This window comes from Spermophilus citellus (assembly GCF_964194105.1).
Source record: "Spermophilus citellus genome assembly, chromosome: 4".
NCBI classification, from domain to species: domain Eukaryota; kingdom Metazoa; phylum Chordata; class Mammalia; order Rodentia; family Sciuridae; genus Spermophilus; species Spermophilus citellus.
Genome location: NC_138185.1, coordinates 142,963,434 through 142,983,818, shown reverse-complemented (window position 1 = coordinate 142,983,818; position 20,385 = coordinate 142,963,434). Strand labels below are relative to the sequence as shown.

Here is a 20,385-nt window from a genome sequence, read left to right as displayed (position 1 = left end):
AGTAGTGCTACATCCCTTGGAGGGAGACTGGGTAACCTGCAGGAGAGCAACAATTTAAAAATGTGTTGAAATCAGCATGAATTCATATGTAGGTATTTCAATCACATTAATATTTTTGGCTAAGAACTAAATTCTATAGGCCAAAAAGAAGGAGATTCTTCAGTAAGCATTTTTTTTCTTTAAAATGTACTGCATTTCTTTTATTTAATCCTGATTTTTATTACAAATGATGGCAAATTAAAAGAGATGAAGGGCTGGGGTTGTGGCTCAGAGGCAGAGCGCTCGCCTACCATGCATGAGGCACTGGGTTCGATCCTTAACACCACATAAAAATAAAATAAAGTTACTGTGTCCACCTATAACTAAAAAATATATATTTAAAAAAAGAGATGAAATAGGTATACTAAATCAAGGAGGAAACATTCAAGATAGTGCCTACCACTTAAAATATCTGTCTCAGGAATGGGGATGTATCTTAGTGGTAGTGTGCTTAGTTATCATGTCCAAGGAAAACCCTGATTTTGATTCCCAGCACCACAAAAAACAAACAGCAGCAACAACAACAACAAAACACTCAAAGTCTATCTAAATTTTTAATTATAAATTATTTAGGATCTGAGGCTGAGGTGGTGGCTCAGTGATAGAACACTTGCCTAGCATTTGCAAGGCCCTGGGTTCAATCTTCAACACCACATAAAAATAAATAAAATAAAAACTACAACTAAAAAATAAATATTAAAAAAATTATTTAGAAACAGAAAAAGGTAAATCTGACTTTGTAAATGTACACACTTATTCCACAGGGGATATATAATGTATTTATGATTTAGATATGATTATTCTATTATTTTGATTATTATTAGATATAATTATTCTATTTTTTTGTGTCTTTTTTTTTTGTGGTGCTAAGGATTGAACCCAGGGCCTTCTACATGATTAAGCACATGCGCTACCACTGAGCTATACTCCTAGTCCCTCATTCACATTCTTAAAATACAAATACTTTAAAACTATAGGACAAAGTAATCTTTTCTTACACATTTTGTACTCGAGCATGCTGATAATCAGAAAGTATAGCACCTACTGATATCCCATCTACTTCTTCTTTTTCCTGAAAATAAAGAAAAAAAGAATTTAAAGGCTCCACATCATGCTTTGAAAATTATAAATAAATAGTATCACCTAGGAAACCACCTTTTTAAAAAATTTTATTAATTATTATATATATGACAGTGGAATACATTACAATTCATATTATACATATAGAGCACAATTTTTCACATCTCTGATTGTATACAAAGTATATTCACACCAATTTGTGTCTTCATACATGTACTTTGGATAATGATGTCCATCCCATTCCACTATTATTTCTAACCCCATGCCTCCTCCCTTCCCCTCCCACCCCTCTGCCCCATCTAGAGTTCCTCTATTTCTCCCATGTTCCCCCTCCCTACCCCACTATGAATCAGCCTCCTTATATCAGAGAAAACATTCAGCATTTGTTTTTTTGAGATTGGCTAACTTCACTTAGCATTATCTCCCTTAACTAGGAAACCACGTTTGAAGAAGAGAAATTTCCTGAAAGTAAAATCCACATTCAGAAAAAAAAAAAAAAAAAAAAACATAGATATGTTTAAATCCACTTCTCTGCTATAGGAAAAATAATAAACTAGAGATCCCTTTCCATGGTAGAAAGTAAAAATTCAGAGAACACTTACAAAATATCTTTACACATATATTTAAAGTACTAATATTTGATAAAAACTTTTGAAAATTTTCTATTTAAAAACCATATTTTCCCAGGTTGAGTAACTTTCTTCCCCTTCCCCTCCCCCTCCCCCTCCTCCTCCCCCTCCTCATCCCCCTTCTTCTTCTTTTTTAAAGTAAGCAATGGCACAGATGATACAACATAATGATCTTTATCTGTTATCTTAAAAGAAAAAAAAATGACATAGGAGCATACAGAAAGCAAGAGACAGAGATAGTATATAAAGAATTCTATCATGGGATAGAAACAATGACTTATTATCAATATAGTTACAAACAAGAATATCTAGCAGTATAAACCAGCACATTCTCACAGGGACAAAGATAGAGATACACTCTGTCTACCATACGCATTAATGAGCTGAAGAAGAATGTAAATTCGAGTTATGATCAAATTTGCAGATGATACAACACTAGGATGGACTAAAAAGAAAAGAAGATCAATCAAGTACATAGATGGATATGGACAACTGGGGATGTGGAAGGACAGGTCTAAGGTGAGATTTAATGTAAAGAAATATAAGATAATACACTTAGGGAAGAACACAACATAGGTTTAAACTAGGGAACTCTTGTCTATAAAACAGACCTGAAGAAAGTGACTAGGGTTGTAATTACTAATAACAAGCCAAATAGGAATTCTCTGAACAGACCTAAAAGAAATCCATCCTACCATATGGATATACATAAGAAACTACTTCAGAGATGACTTCATTATTAATACTGTTTTACCAAACAAGGTAACCTAGAAAGAGAAACAATAGCATTTTCAAAAGAAATAAAAGTTATATATATATATATATATATATATATATATATATATATATATATATACTTCTATACATACTAAAATAACCCTGAAACATAACTTAATAACCCCATGTATCTTATAAAATCCCGTAATAAATAAACAAAAACGCACAACAGGAATTTCTCATGTATTTGGAGATAGTTAATTTAAAATTTCCCTTCCAAAATTATAGAGAATACCGGACCAAACTGCTCCAAAATAAAATGATTATTTCTATCAGATAAAGTTTCAGAAAAAGAGCTATTTTTGTTTTTTTCTATTTCAGCAACTTTGTGAGAACACTTGCTTATAACAGTTTTCTAACTTGCCTAGTCATTTTCTTTTCATAAAAGTCATTCATTGTATTCACTGGAAAAAGTCAAGACATAGTGTTTCTTATTAATTGCAAATATAGCACAGATCATAGAATAGTGAAGTTATAACAAGAGGAAAATTTCAGTTATATCCCTATTCCATTTATTTATTTATCTGAAGTTCTTCCCCCAAGAAAATATGAGGTACAGAATGTTATATACATATGGACATAGGTGTATGTATGTGTATATTTCTCTGTAAAGCATGGAAACAAAGACTAGAGCCACTATTGTTTTTCCTTCTAACTATCAAACCACTATTATAATAATAATTGAAATTTGTTATCCATTTACTATGTACTGTTCTGCTATGGTTCTCATTTAAAAATCAATAAAACCCTAAAACATCTATTTAATTTCTTCTTAATATAGCTTCATTTTCTGGAATTCTTTTCTACTTGCATCCTTTTATTTTTTAATTTAGTAACACCTAATAATTCAGCTTCAGAATCATATCTGGCTGAATTCTGACTTCTTAACACTAAACCTATATAAATATTATTAGTTGTGTTTGTTCAACAATTGTAATCAATACTACACAATAGAAATCTGACTCTATAAACTGTGAGTTTTGAATAAGTTACTTAATCTGTTTCAGAGTCTTCATCTGTAAAGTCAAGATAGTAACAATTCCTGTTTTCTAGGATTACTATGAAGATTAAAATAATCTGGAAAAATAACAGTGTCTAGAACCCAAAGAGGGCTCAATAATTTTTTAAAATTTCATTATCATAATCTCTATTATTCCTACAACTTCTATAAATACTTGTATTACTATTTCTACTACTACTGACTATTACTATTATTACTACTACTACTAGTATTGGTACTACCATGGGATGAAGACTTAACCCTTTCATTCGACTGACAAAGCCCTTCATTCTTGGGCTTTAACATTCTTGCTCATTGTTGTAATTCAATACTAGCCTACTAACCCTTGACACTCAACTATGGTTGCAACAAACTTTTTGAACATAGTAAGTCCTCAAATATCCAGAAATCATCATGACTTCTAATGAATATCTTCATCATTCTGAATATAACTACAAACTTCAAAGAAAGGTAAAATAGACCCTGAAGAGATAAAGATCTATCATATAGTCAGTCCTCTCTGGATTAGTCTGTATTAGTCCTCCCTAAACCATACCTGCTACCACTTGGGGGAAAAAGTCAGTAACTTAATAACAGAGGCAAAATGACAGAAATGGATGTGTCAGGAGAAGAAAAAGGAAATGTCCTCAGATTTAAAAACACCATACTGAGACAGTATAAAATTATAACCAAATAAATCGTCTTGTGCCCATAGCTGAAATAAGTGTGCTTCAGCAAATAGTTAACATAAGACTCTTGGACCCAGAAGTTGAGGCACATTCAAACTAACTTCCCATGATCCAATTCTATGTCCCTCAAGCAATATAAAGACTACAATGTAGGCTGCCTTGTTACTTTCTACCCCCAAAAGTTTATGCTATGTTATTCTATCAGCACAGTTTTCACCAAAAAAAAAAAAAATCAGAGAATCTAGAGTTTAATACATATTAAATAATATTCTTGTCATCAGGATAACTAAATGGTATTCTGCCAATTGAAGGAGTAGGAAATAAAAACAAAAAATAATGATGTCAGTCAGAGAAAAGGTAGAGACAAAGACTGGACCCTAAATGGCCTGGCACATTGCTAAGCCACACTAGCCTCAGATACTAGTGGAAACTATTAGGCTTATAGCATTATTACTATGAAGGATGGATGTATAAATACAACTAAGGAAATCAAGTCAGCAATAGCATCAGTGAGCAATAGAAATAGCAGTGCAAAATATCTCTAAATATATTAGTATATAATAAATATATTATATTAGTTAATGCTCAACAATGCTCCCTGAAGTAGATTATCATTATCTTTCTCATTTTGTAAATAAGGGACATTAAAGAAAAAACCAACAAATAAATGATCTCATACTTCATCTCAAAATCCTAGAAAAAGAGGAGCAAAATAACAGCAAAAGTAGTAGAAGGCAAGAAATAATTAAAATCAGAGCTGAAATTAATGAAATCGAAACAAAAGAAACAATTGAAAAAATTGATAAAACTAAAAGTTGGTTCTTTGAAAAAATAAATAAGATCGACAGACCCTTAGCCATGCTAACGAAGAGAAGAAGAGAGAGAACTCAAATTACTAGCATACAGGATGAAAAAGGCAATATCACAACAGACACTTCAGAAATACAGAAGATAATCAGAAATTATTTTGAATCCTTATACTCCAATAAAATAGAAGATAGTGAAGGCATCGATAAATTTCTTAAATCATATGATCTGCCCAGATTGAGACAGGAGGATATAGACAACCTAAACAGACCAATATCAATTGAGGAAATAGAAGAAACCATCAAAAGATTACCAACTAAGAAAAGCCCAGGACTGGATGGGTATACAGCAGAGTTTTACAAAACCTTTAAAGAGGAACTAATACCAATACTTTTCAAGCTATTTCAGGAAATAGAAAAAGAGGGAGAACTTCCAAATTCATTCTACGAGGCCAACATCACACTGATTCCGAAACCAGACAAAGATGCTTCAAAGAAAGAAAACTACAGACCTATATTTCTAATGAACCTAGACGCAAAAATCCTCAATAAAATTCTGGCGAATCGGATACAAAATCATATCAAAAAAATTGTACACCATGATCAAGTAGGATTCATCCCTGGGATGCAAGGCTGGTTCAATATACGGAAATCAATAAATGTTATTCACCACATCAATAGACTTAAAAATAAGAACCATATGATCATCTCGATAGATGCGGAAAAAGCATTCGACAAAGTACAGCATCCCTTTTTGTTCAAAACTCTCGAAAAAATAGGGATAACAGGAACATACCTCAACATTGTAAAAGCAATCTACGCTAAGCCCCAGGCTAGCATCATTCTGAATGGAGAAAAATTGAAGGCATTCCCTCTAAAATCTGGAACAAGACAGGGATGCCCTCTCTCACCACTTCTGTTCAACATAGTTCTCGAAACACTGGCCAGAGCAATTAGACAGACGAAAGAAATTAAAGGCATAAAAATAGGAAAAGAAGAACTTAAACTATCACTATTTGCAGATGACATGATTCTATACCTAGCAGACCCAAAAGGGTCTACAAAGAAACTATTAGAGCTAATAAATGAATTCAGCAAAGTGGCAGGATATAAAATCAACATGCATAAACCAAAGGCATTCCTGTATATCAGCGACAAACCCTCTGAAATGGAAATGAGGACAACCACTCCACTCACAATATCCTCAAAAATAATAAAATACTTGGGAATCAACCTAACAAAAGAGGTAAAAGACTTATACAATGAAAACTACAGAACCCTAAAGAGAGAAATTGAAGAAGATCTTAGAAGATGGAAAAATATACCCTGTTCATGGATAGGCAGAACTAACATCATCAAAATGGCGATATTACCAAAAGTTCTCTATAGGTTTAATGCAATGCCAATCAAAATCCCAATGGCATTTCTTGTAGAAATAGAGAAAGCAATCATGAAATTCATATGGAAAAATAAAAGACCCAGAATAGCAAAAACAATGCTAAGCAGGAAGTGTGAATCAGGTGGTATAGCGATACTAGACTTCAAACTATACTACAGAGCAATAGTAACAAAAACAGCATGGTATTGGTACCAAAACAGGCGGGTGGACCAATGGTACAGAATAGAGGACACAGAAACCAACCCACAAAACTACAACTTTCTTATATTTGATAAAGGGGCTAAAAGCATGCAATGGAGGAAGGATAGCATCTTCAACAAATGGTGCTGGGAAAACTGGAAATCCATATGCAACAAAATGAAACTGAATCCCTTTCTCTCACCATGCACAAAAGTTAACTCAAAATGGATCAAGGAGCTTGATATCAAACCAGAGACAAGGCATCTGATAGAAGAGAAAGTTGGCTACGACCTACACACTGTGGGGTCAGGCTCCAAATTCCTCAATAGGACACCATAGCACAAGAATTAATATCTAGAATCAACAAATGGGACTTGCTCAAACTAAAAAGTTTTTTCTCAGCAAAAGAAACAATAAGAGAGGTAAATAGGGAGCCTACATCATGGGAACAAATCTTTACTCCTCACACTTCAGATAGAGCCCTAATATCCAGAGTATATAAAGAACCCAAAAAATTAGACAATAAGATAACAAATAACCCAATCAACAAATGGGCCAAGGACCTGAACAGACACTTCTCAGAGGAGGACATACAATCAATCAACAAGTACGTGAAAAAATGCTCACCATCTCTAGCAGTCAGAGAAATGCAAATCAAAACCACCCTAAGATATCATCTCACTCCAGTAAGATTGGCAGCCATTAGGAAGTCCAACAACAACAAGTGCTGGCGAGGAAAAGGGTACACTTGTTCATTGTTGGTGGGACTGCAAATTGGTGCAACCAATTTGGAAAGCAGTATGGAGATTTCTTGGAAAGCTGGGAATGGAACCACCATTTGATCCAGCTATTCCCCTTCTGGGTCTATTCCCTAAAGACCTAAAAAGAGCATGCTACAGGGACACTGCTACATGGATGTTCATAGCAGTACAATTCACAATAGCAAGACAGTGGAAGCAACCTAGATGCCCTTCAATAGACGAATGGATAAAAAAAATGTGGCATTTATACACAATGGAGTATTACTCTGCATTAAGAAATGACAAAATTATAGAATTTGGAGGGAAATGGATGGCATTAGAGCAGATTATGCTAAGTGAAGCTAGCCAATCCCTAAAAAACAAATGCCAAATGTCTTCTTTGATATAAGGAAAGTAACTAAGAACAGAGTAGGGAAGAAAAGCATGAGAAGATGACTAACATTAAACAGGGATGAGAGGTGGGAGGGACAGGGAGAGAGAAGGGAAATTGCTTGGAAATGGAAGGAGACCCTTAGGGTTATACAAAATTACATACAAGAGGAAGTGAGGGGAAAGGGAAAAATAATACAAGGGGGAGAAATGAATTACAGTAGAGGGGGTAGAGAGAGAAGAGGGGAGGGGAGGGGAGGGGAGGGGGGATAGTAGAGGATAGGAAAGGCAGCAAAATACAACAGACATGAGTATGTCAATATGTAAATCAGTGGAAGTGTAACTGATGTGACTCTGCAATCTGTATATGGGGTAAAAATGGGAGTTCATAACCCACTTGAATCAAAGTGTGAAATATGATATATCAAGAACTATGTAATGTTTTGAACAACCAATAAAAAAAATATATTAAAAAAAAAGAGATCCCTACAAAGTTAGCCATGAGCATATGTGAAAAATAGATATCACAGGCTCATTTGTAGCTTCAATCATTCCCCACAACCCTAATCTTTGTCAGTTTGAAAGAAGCCTGTGAGATTCTTGGGAAGCTAGTCCAGGAAGCTATCTTACCTACACTGACAATCCTAGCAGAGAGGACACAAACACATATTCAACAACCTAAAAAAACATAACTTCATTATAACCACTATTTCCACACTAATCAAAAGGATACTTACACCAAGAATTTATTCAGAAAGAATCAATATATCAACACAAAACAATTAAAAATCTAAGGGCTAAATACAGAGGATCAAACATGATTCCTGCAATATATTTTAAATTGTTAATGGGAAAGAAAAATTACAGCAATTTCTTCTGTGATTAGCCTGTATGTACCGCAATTATGGGACAAACAGTTAGTTTTGTGTATGTATGCACATACATGTAGAGCATACAGGTATGATAAGTCCAGCCTTTGGTCTTTTAAAGAAAATAAAAGAAATTTTTAATTATAGTGAGTTTTTCTTTGTTTTTTTTTTTGTTTAATAAGAAGAGAAAGAACAAACTGCTTCTGAAAGAACACATAGCATGATACTAATAGAATTGGGTGATGAATAAAGGAAAGTGATAAAGACTTCTACTTTTTACTTTATACACTTCTGTGTTTCTTGAATTTTTCTGTAAAAATATGTAACAGAGAGGCCTGGCCCAGATCCACCCACACCAGCCTGCATAGGACCAAGGCTCAGAGTAGGCCCGGGTCCATCCTGCAACCGCAGGCACCCACAGGAGCCCAGCCTCTGGCACAGGACCACCCATTCGGATCAGCAGACTACCCCAGGAGGTAAGGTCCTGACCAGATCTGCCCTCACCGACTTCTGCACAATCCAGGTTCAGAGTTGCTCCGAGTTCGTCCCCTCCCAACCTGGGAGCCCAAGCCTAACACACTTCCATCTTGGGACATGGCAGTCATTGCCATACCTTCCCCACATAGTAGCCCCTACCTTTTTGATAATAGGCAGGACCTAGAAGCAGCTGCATCTCAGAACAGGCATCCCAAAGACACTGTAAGGCCCACCCTTCCAGACCAATCTCTTGGGGCACCTCCACAATTATCTCAAGTTACCTTGGCTATTGCCGCTACCACCTTTAAAGTTGCAGTAACATACATTGAGGGACACCAGCAGGGTCTGGAAGCCCAACACCAAGGTGAGGTACAGACAATGTGCATGGATACTACAAGAATACAGGGTAGAAACCATAATATCTCAGATCCACACTGTAAAAAAGCAAGAAACATAGACAACATGAAAAAACAAGGGAGAAAAGTTATCCCCCAAAATCAGGATACTACAATAACAAAAACCATGAACAGCAAAGTTGATGAAATGTCAAAGAAGGAGTTCAGAAGGTTCATAATTAAAATTATCTGTGAATTAAAGAATGACCTAAATGAGCAAATGCAGGCAAAAATCGAGTACTCCAACAAAGAGATAAGGGAGCAAATACAAGTAGCAAAAGATTACTTCAAGAAAGAGACTCTGAAAAAAACACCAGTCAGAAATCCTTGAGGAGAAAAAAACAATAAAACAAATTTAAAAACTCAACAGAAAGTATAACCAACAGACTAGATCACTTGGAAGAAAAAACGTCCAATAATGAAGACAAAGTACACAATCAGGAAAATAAAGTTGATCACACAGGAAAGATAGTAAGAAACCATGAAGAGAAGAAGAAGAATTATGGGACAGCATCCAAGGATAATGGGACAGCATCAAGAGACCGAATCTAAGAGTTATTGGGATAGAGAAAAGCACAGAGTTTCAGGCCAAAAAGGAATGCATAATTTCTTCAATGAGATAATAGCAGAAAATTTCCCAAGCATGAAGAACGAACTGGAAAACCAAATACAAGAGGCTTACAAGATACCACATGTAAAAAATTACAACAGATCTACACCAGGCACATTATAATGAAAATGCCTAACACAGAGAATAAGGATAGAAGCTTAAAAGTCATAAGAGAGAGGAATCAGATCACATATAGGGGGAGACCAATTCATATCTCAGCAGATTTTTCAACCCAGACCCTCAAAGCCAGGAGATCATGAAACAACATATACCAAGCTCTGAAAGAAAATGGATGCCAATCAAGAATCTTTTATCCAGCAAAATTAAGCTTTAGATTTGATGATGAAATAAAAATCTTCCATGATAATAAAAGTCAAAAGAATTTACAACTAGAAAGCCTGAACTACAGAACATTCTCGGCAAAATATTCCACGAAGCGGAAATGAAAAATAATGATGAATATCAGCAATGGGAGGTATTCCATTAAAGGAAAAAATAATCAGAGGAGAAACCAAGTCAAGTTAAATACCAAAAATATATAAAAATGGCTGGGAATACAAATCATGTCTCAATAATAACCCTGAATGTTAATGGTCTAAAGTCACCAATCAAAAGACATAGACTAGCAGATTGGATTAAAAAAAAAAAAAGATCCAACATTATGCTGCCCCCAAGAGACTCACCTCACTTCATAGGAAAAGACATCCACATACTGAAGGTGAAGGGTTAGGAAAAAATCATACTCCTCACAGGGACTGCGGAAGCAAGCAGAGGTTTCCATCCTCATATCAAATAAAGTAGACTTCAAGCTAAAGTTAATCAAAAGGGACAAAGAAGGACACTACATACTGCTCAAGGGAACCATACACCAACAAGACTTAACAATTATAAATATATATGCCCTAAATAACGGAGCGTCTACATTCATCAAACAAATCTTCTCATGTGATTTTAACACATCTCTTTCACCACTGGATAGAACTTCCAAATAAAATTGAACCAAGAAACTCTAGAACTCAATAATACAATCAATAACTTAGACTTAACTGACATATATAGAATATTTCATCCTTCAATGAGAGAATATACTTTCTTCTAAGCAGCACATGGACGCTTCTCTATAATAGACCATATACTATGCCACAAAGCAACACTTAGCAAATATAAAAAAGTAGAAATACTACCCTGCATTCTATCATATCATAATGGAATGAAACTAGAAACCAATGATAAAATAAGAAACAAAAGCTGCTCCAATACCTGGAGACTAAATAATATGCTACTGAATGAACAAGAGGTTACAAAAGATATCAAGGAGGAGATTTAAAAAATTTTAGAGGTGAATGAGAACACAGATACAACTTATTGAAATCTCTGGGAAACAATGAAGGCAAATCTAAGAGGAAAGTTCATTCCATTGAGTTCATTCCTTAAAAAAAGAAAATGTCAACAAATAAATGACCTAATATTACTCTTAAACCCTACAAAAAGAACAAATCAACACCAAAAGCAGTAGAAGACAGGAAATAATTAAAATTAGAGCTGAAATCAATGAAATTGAAACAAAAAAATTGAAAAAATTGACAGAACAAAAAGTTGGTTCTTTGAAAAAATAAATAAAATTGACAAACCCTTAGCCCTTGCTAACGAAAAGAAGGAGAGACAAAACTTAAATTACTAACATCCGTAATGAAAAAGGAAATATCACAATGGAAACTACAGAAATATAGAAGATAATTAGAATTATTTTGAAAACTTGTACTCCAATAAATAGAAAATATATCGAAGGCATCAACAAATTTCTAGTCATATGATTTACCCAAATTGAATCAAGATGATATATACAATTGAAACAGATCATGAAATTACAGTGTATTTGTTTAGTTAATTCCTTTAATGTCTATCTTCACCTTTATGAGGGTAGGTCTCTTGTTCTGTTCCTGTTATATTCTTAGCTTTAGAAACTAAAGCAGCATATACAATAAATACTCATTATTTAATAAAGTTCACTATGTAAAATTATAGTAATCCTATACTTCAACAATCATCTAAAATAAAATTAAGGCAAAAATACAAATAAAAATACCTCTATAAATATGGACATTTATTTCTTATCCCACATGCTGTAACCTGGCAAGCAAAATTATTCATGTATTATTCAAAAAGTATAGAAAGCCCTACTGTGTGACAAGTTTAAGACCATATTAGGAAAGGGGAAACATATATGAAAACAGCACACTTAAGAGCCTTAAGAAATTAAAATCTAGAAGTGAAGGATTCAGGGAAATGGATAAATAAATAAATAAAATGTATATAGGTCCATAAATAGATATAATTGACAACAAAGGAAGATAATATTAGAAATTATTTTTTAAAATTATACTCCAAACATGAAAAAATTCAGATTATTGAATCTTTGTTCTCTACGAAAATAGATGGACAAGCTCCTACTATTGACTTCCTGCATCCTCCTTAATATATAGATGACTGAATGAGATAATGCAGTGTTGGTGATAAGCATAGTGCTTTGCAAAAAGTTTCCAACAAAAATTTTTGGAGAAACAAATCTGGCTCTAATAAGAAAGAGAAAAAACTTATTACCTTACAAGTTTAAACATTCTTAATTTTTAATTTCGATTTGACAGCTGAGTGTATGATTGTATCTTCCATGTTATGCAAATAATCAATAAGGCCATAATATACCATGGTATTATTCCAACCACAAAAAGAAATACAAACATGGACCTATTCATGACTGTTTATAACCTAGTCCTAAAAACTTTTTAGACTACTCTCAAAACCTAAGTGCTGAAGTATCAGGAACACACACAAAGGGATAGAATATGCATTTCTTATACAAAATGCACCTGATGCTGTGTTCTTATTCATACACAAAGTTTCACCATATCACAGCTAAAAGGCACTTCAGACAGAGACTGGGATGATGAAGGCATTCATCCATATGATAAGAGTGATAATTACAAGTTTAGGAGGAAGATTTAAAGGTAGAAATCCAGACCCAAATTGAGACTCTGTGCATTCAATATTCACTTTTCTCAATCCAGAAAAGCTGGCTCACAAAATCAACAAATAATTTGAAAACAAGCTGTCCTTTTATTGCAACTGAAAATGGGATCTACTTATTCTAAAGATGAGAAGATATGCAGCTTGAAAGTATAGGAGAAGTTATTTTCTTTGAAAAATGCCTCAGTTACCAGTATTATTCTGTTAATGAGTGACTGCCTGTTGAGAAAATAATTATCCACTGAATTTAAAGTGTTTTTCATCTGAAAGCATTCTAACATTTTAAATATGAACTATTCATTAAAGAAATGCACTTACATTATATCTCTTAATGGAAATATTTGGATTTCTGGCAACGTGACATTATTAAATAAGAAACATTTGTGAATGCCAGTGATATTCTATGACCTGGATAACTAAAAATTTATATGCCCAGTAAAGCATTAGATGAATTTTCTTTAAACTTCCATTTCTTCATTTGGTAACATTATACACATTCAGACTAACAAAAGTACTACATAAATAAATACTATTTCAGATGAAATAATTCTGAAAGTGATCCTTAAAGTTTCAGAGTAAAATATCCAAGCATCTCACTAAAAATTTTGCTTAAGTGAACTTGTTGAAAAAGTATGTTTTTCTTAGCATCATCAAAAAATAAATAAATTCAATAAATGAGAAATGATTACCATCTGAAGTTCTCCCATAAATAGTGAGCTTATGGCAGAATATTAGGTCACTTACTTGCAGCATTATTATATCCCTTTGTGAGTTTTCTCAAATAGGGGGAAAAGTTGTTAAGGCTAAAAATCAAATGATAAATAAATTGCAGAGGATTGAAATAATCTGCCAGTTATTCCCATTTAAAAAACTAACAATTACTTTACTCTTAAATCTCCATCTTAGTTGTAACAGCATGAAGTCAACTGAGACCAAACTCCATCTACAGAAGAAACTGAAAAGAAGTGTAGAACTACAGTTGCTCTGTTTCCTTAAGTTCCCAAGGCATTCTTCTTGTTAAAAGGATTAGGTGGCATTTTGAACACTTCTATGGAATGCTTCGACATCAGCAATAAACAAATACATAAATAAACAAAGAATTAAATTGTTCAATCCTTGTTTTAGGAGAGCAAAGCAACACTCAGGATGAATTCATTTCTAAGCAGCCCAGTTTAGTAGCAAGTGTTTTATCTGTTTAAAAGCTACTTTCTAAATTTATTTTCTAAGATGCTGAGGAAATGTTCTTTGATTAGTTTAATGTAACTTTAAAATGTAGTTTATATAAACAGGATTATTCTATTCTAAAACTTATACTTAAACCAGTACTATGAAGACAAAATAATTTATATAAAATTATTTTGTAGGAATATGACCAGACTGAAATGTACATATATATTACACAGGTTTCATAAAACTCAATTCCTTGAGGAATCTTCATTGGATATGAGTAAGTCTACTAGTCAAATTTTATCCTACTTCAATATTCACTTACTTAACCTGAACTTACCATGAAACTATCTGCAAAGCGATATGCTTATCACCAACACTGTATTACCTCATTCAATCATCCCATAATTCTTCAAGGGAGATTTATCATCTTCATCTTATCATTTTAAAGATGAGGAAACTAAGGTCAAGAAAGTTTACATAACTTGTCCAAGGTCACTCACTAATAAATAAAATAATTAAAAACAGGTGAAATTCTACGCTTGGAACTGTCATTGAGCTGTTTATTCATCTTCTGTGAGACACATAATGTCCCAGCACTTGCCTCATAGTGCTTCCTCAATCCTCTTTCAAGAGCTTTCAAGAGCTAAGTGTTTTGGGGGGTTTTTTGGGTGGGGAGTGGGGGGGTAGATGCAAAACTCTTCAATGGTCACATATCATTCAAAATAAGGTAAATTCCCCCTTTCCTCTTTGTTTTCATTTACTACTCTCACTCTCACTCCACTATAGGAACAAAGAAGGCATCTGAGGAAGGTCTAAACTGAGGAGTTAAAGCTTGAACACAGTCATGAAGAACCAGACCTATTCTAATGGAACAAATCTGTTACTCCAGTGGGCGGATTTTCAAAGGTTGTATGGCAAAGAACTGAAATAGCAAAAGGAGAAAATGAAACTGGCGAGAATGGAAGAAAAGTTAAGGCTCATGGAAAAGGGGCAGTAAGCAAGAAGATGAAACTAAAAGGCTAGGCCGAAGCAATAGCATAAACAGGATTGTATAACATAATTTTATAGATTACAGTAAAGAATTTAGATTATATTTTGATGAGGAAAAAGGAAAGGAAGACTGAGAGACTTTTAAGTATGATACCATCAACATTAGATTTACTTTTGTTATTGTGCCAAAATATACAAAACATAAAATTTACCATTTTAAAATTTTAAGTGTATACATAATTAAGCATATAGGCATAAAGTATATTAACAATATTGTGTGATTGGTCTTATATTTTAAAAAGATTAAGGGGGACTACTGCTTTTAAAAATGTCTGAAGTTAGAAGTAAAGTAACTACTTAGGAAACCCTAAAGAAATATGAGTAAGAAATGAGAAGGTTTGAACTAAGACAGTGGTTATAATTACAAGAAGGCTGATGTGGGCTACGTTGATAAAGAATGAGCAATAGATTGTGGTGATATGTAGCTGAGAAAGGTACTTTCAGGTATTTGACTTGGTCACTTGATGGAGAGCAATGGCATTGTTTTAATAAGAAATGTACAACTTCAGGGAGGAATATGGTGAGTACTATCCTGGTCACTGAGTCGTATGTGTCTTTTTGTCATTCAATGGGAAGTTGAGTGTCCAGAAGTAGTTGAGTATGAGGCACAAAAAAACAGGGTATAATGGTGTGATATAAATGTGTATACCAGTGGTAGCTAAAGTCATGATAAGAGATGAGATAAAACAGAATAAAAAGTAGAGAGTGAAAGGGGAGGGTAAAGAATAGAGCAAGCCTTGAAGAATCAAAACATTTACAAAGTGTTTTAGTCAGCTATGTCGCTGCTGTGACTAAACTATCTGAGAAGAACAACTGTAGAGGAGGAAAAGTTTATTTGAGGGCTCATGGTTTCAGAGGTCTTAGTCCACAGAAGGTCAGATCCATTCCTTTGGGCTCGAGGTGAGGCTGAACATCATGGCAGGAGAGGGTGGCGGAAGGAAGCAGCTCACATCATAGTGATTAGAAAGCAGAGTGAGACTCTGCTCTCCAGATACAAAATATATACCCCATAGCCACACCCCAATTAACACTTCCTCCAGCCACTCTCCCCTTACCACCTAGTTAATCTCATCAAGGATTAATTAAGACTCTCATGACCCAATCATTTCTCCTTTGAATCTTCTTGCATTGTCTCATATGTGAGTTTTTGGGGGATGCCTCATATCCGAACCAAAACACCAAGTAAAAAGAGAAAGAAAAATCTTAAAAGAAAACCAGACAGACAGATGGAATACAAGGAGGATAAGATATCATAAATGTAAGGTCAAAGAGGTTTTATAAAGAAAGGAGAGTCTATATTGCCAAGTATCAAAAAGAGGCCAAGAAAGGAAAAGATTGGAGATTTTAAAAAAGAAGAAAAATTGCCCACTGGATTTGGTTTTTATTGACCTGTACAAAAAAGTTTCAGTAAATTGGTACTGATGAGAACTAAGCTGCAACAGGATATGAGAATGAGAGATGAGAAAGAAAATATATATAAATAATATTTCAAAAAGATTTGTTACAAAGAAAGATGTTACAATTGTTAGAAAAGAATGTAGGATCAAGGGGGATTGTATCATATAGAGTACTAAATCAAAAACAAGTGATGATTTATACAAGTTCACAAAACATGATGGCAGCACCATTATGAAAAGAATGATATGTCATTTCCCAGTCCACTCTTACTCTACTAGCAAAGAGAAACATCATCTAGTTCAGAAAAATAAAGCCATAAAAAATATATATCTAGATTTATGGTATTTAAAAAAATGGTTGACCTCTAAAAAACAACAAAATAAAACCTCCTGTCTTTAATTATAAACACTAATTGTACTGTACAGGGGAAAAAAAACTTTTAAAAAGTGTGTAACTCTCCTTTTAAAAAACATTTTCAAAATTAAACTTATTGGTCAGGCACCACATAGATCAGCTCTCTCCTAATTAGTAGAGAAAATATAATTGATGGTCAAAAGAATACATGATTTTAAATTTGGTCAAAATAAGATTAAAAATAAGAAAGACAAATAGGGCAATATGAGAGCTTCTAAGTAAAAAAAACTTTACAATGTATTCAAAAGAAAAAATTCATAAAAAATCTTAATTCTCACAAATTTGGTTTTCTCACAAAATATATATGACAATTCCTAGTTCATATGGTTGTGTAAGTCAACTAGTAAAACATGGGAAACCACTCAAAAAATCATAAAGGGTGTTGGGTTGGCAGCCTTCCCTTCCCCCTCCCCTTTCCATGGCAGCTATGGTTGGGGACTTTCCCCTGGCAGAGGAGACTAGAAATGGCCAATCAGAAGCTTACATGGCAGAATCACATTGGTCATGCATTCACTTATATACACACAGTAATAATAATGGTCTGTTTCATTCTACTATCCTTCCTATCTCCCCAATGTGATTCTGAAACCTGTATACTCAGAATAATGAGATATTGTATCCCAAGTGATTCAAATGTATGATATGTCAAGGTCATTGTACTGTCATGTGTAACTAATTAAAACAAATAAAAAAGAAAAGAAGAAGCAGACATGGCAATGGACCTCAAGGACCATGGACTCCTGCCAGCTGAAGCAATCGCCTTGTCAACTCATCTTAGCCCAGACCAACCAGCAATAGATCCCCTAAACTCAGCTCGGCCAACCTGCTATCGGTAGCGACAATTTAGATGGCATAGGCCCTCCTATCTCTGGCTTCCCTTATAAGCATTGTTCTTACCTTTCCTGCCCCTTACTTCCCCAGCCCTCACCCTTTTGCGAGGACTGGTGAACCTCGTCTGGGAGTGCCCCCCAATAATCTTCTTTTGGTGCCTTATTCTTGTTCTTATTTCCTCCTTAACATCTTGTATTTCCTCCTTTTTCTATTTTTGTTACTAGTGTCACTTAGGCTTAAAATGTTCAAGTGATATCTAACTCCTCTCTGAGTGCTTATCTGATGCCAGGTAGATGATGAGACTCAAAGGATGTTCTCTCCATTTTCTAATTTCTTTGCCCTCCAACTAGTCCAAATAAGAGATTTATCTTTCTAAAGTCAATCCTTCCATGCCAAATATTTTTTTCTCCCTAATCCAGCTTTAATTTCATAAACCCTTTTCATAACTATCTATGATTTAGTTGAACACACTAATTTCCTATGTCCATGCTTTTGTTTTTACTCTTCTTTTCATTTGGAATTTTCTCCTCATCCCTGCCCTCAATCTCTATCTAGTAAATCCTGTGAAGCCATGCCTGATTCCACTAACCAGAAGCAATTTCTCACTTCTTTGACCTCTTTATCTTACCTTGAAAGCTTCTTGAGGTATTTAAATATCATTTCATATACAGTCTAGGTTCTACTAGATTCTGTTAGCATCCACATACTACTAAGCATGGGGATTTTTATTCAGTTCTCAAAAAAGTACAGAGAATATTTCAGTCATCTGTATGGTTCCCACAATGAGAAATGTAAAGGGGTAACCATTTATTATATCATTTAGCAATATTTTATATTTTATAAGATTAGGACTTCGAAGGATGTATCAGTCAGGATGCAGAATAGAAAACATTCTAAAAATTTGAAGAAAAGTAGAGGGAATTTATTACATAGCTCACAGAACTAAAAAGCCAAATAGAGAAAAATGAGGCACCACATAGATCAGCAATTACAAAAGGCGGTTAAACTATCCCTAGACTGAAGGGATGTAGAGGAATATACCAGAGCCTAGTAACAAAGAACCTGGTTAGAAGTAACCTCAACAGACCTGTCCAATAGAAGCTGGAGTAAGTGGTGAGCTAGCAATAGCATAGATTCCACCCAGACAGAGAAAGAAGGAAAAGTCAGGAGTCTTCCCTTCCTCTTGCCTTCTAATCTTCCCAGTGCCTTCTTTCCACTGACCAAATCCAAGGGAAAGCCAGCTATATGAGTCAACTAAGTACCCCTGGGATATCAAACAGTGCCTGAAAGGGCAAAAAAAAAAAAAAAATGATTATGAAGGTAAAAAGGATCAAGAGCAGCAGAAAGACCTTAACATAATTTCATTAAAAACCAGACCTTTAAAGAAAACAGGAATGCACATTAGCAAACCTATCTAGAAGGCCTGAACTAGAATTAAGGCAATCTCTATTAATACTACAAATACACATTCCCTTAGACTCAGAAGTCTACCTAAAAACTTATAGATATGGTAGAGAATGTACCTATCATGCTTGAGGTCTTGATCCCTTGCCCCACAAAACAAAGCAAAACAAAAACAAAAAAATAAAAACATAGATATGTTTACATACAGAAAAATAATTAGCAGGATACACATAGTAACAGCAAATAATTGGAAAAAATCTAAATGCCCATAAATAGAGTCGTAGTTAAAGACATGATAATACCTACATATAGTGGAACATTACTCAACCATAAACACTGAGAAAGTTCTTTTTTTTTTTTTTTTAAAGAGAGAGTGAGAGAGGAGGGAGAGAGAGAGAGAGAGAATTTTTTTTTTAATATTTATTTTTTAGTTCTCGGCGGACACAACATCTTTGTTGGTATGTGGTGCTGAGGATCGAACCCGGGCCGCACGCATGCCAGGCGAGCGCGCTACCGCTTGAGCCACATCCCCAGCCCGAGAAAGTTCTTTTGAAATGAAATTATCTCAGGATATATTATTCAATGAAAAATAAAAGGAATAAAAGAGTGTAAACAGTGTGTATGTTTTCTTTTATAGACATGAAATATTTCTAGAAGTATAGCTAACTAAAAACTTGACAACAATGGTTAGGTTGGAGAAGAAACTGAGTACTAAGGAAAAGGATATCCCTTTGAATATTGTGAATTTTAAACTGGATGAATATGCTGCCTGTTAATAAATTTTTAAAAAATTAATAGCAACATCAGCAACCGCAAAATCCTCTAAATCTTTGCCTTTAGCAAATCTGGCAGGAAACTGATTTCTGGACCAAGTTAGATTTCCCTGTTCTTTAAGATAGGGAAAAAGTCCAATTAGCCTTGATCTACATATTATTGCCTGAAGTGGTGTTACTACTATAAAGTTACTGGGTTTCAAAACTAGCAGAATGTTGCTATATAAACATATGCAACTGC

The 20,385-nt window shown here is 34.3% G+C and overlaps 1 protein-coding gene across 2 annotated transcripts in view; it reads right to left on the bottom strand.

Moving 5' to 3' along the window:
- DPH6 (diphthamine biosynthesis 6) overlaps positions 1–20,385 on the bottom strand; it is a 170,336-nt gene that overhangs the window by 84,412 nt on the left and 65,539 nt on the right. For both annotated transcript variants that reach the window (XM_081291053.1, XM_081291054.1), the window contains one exon: positions 1,038–1,111. In XM_081291053.1, coding sequence (XP_081147179.1) covers positions 1,038–1,111 — 74 coding nt within the window. The remainder of the gene's footprint in view (positions 1–1,037; positions 1,112–20,385) is intronic.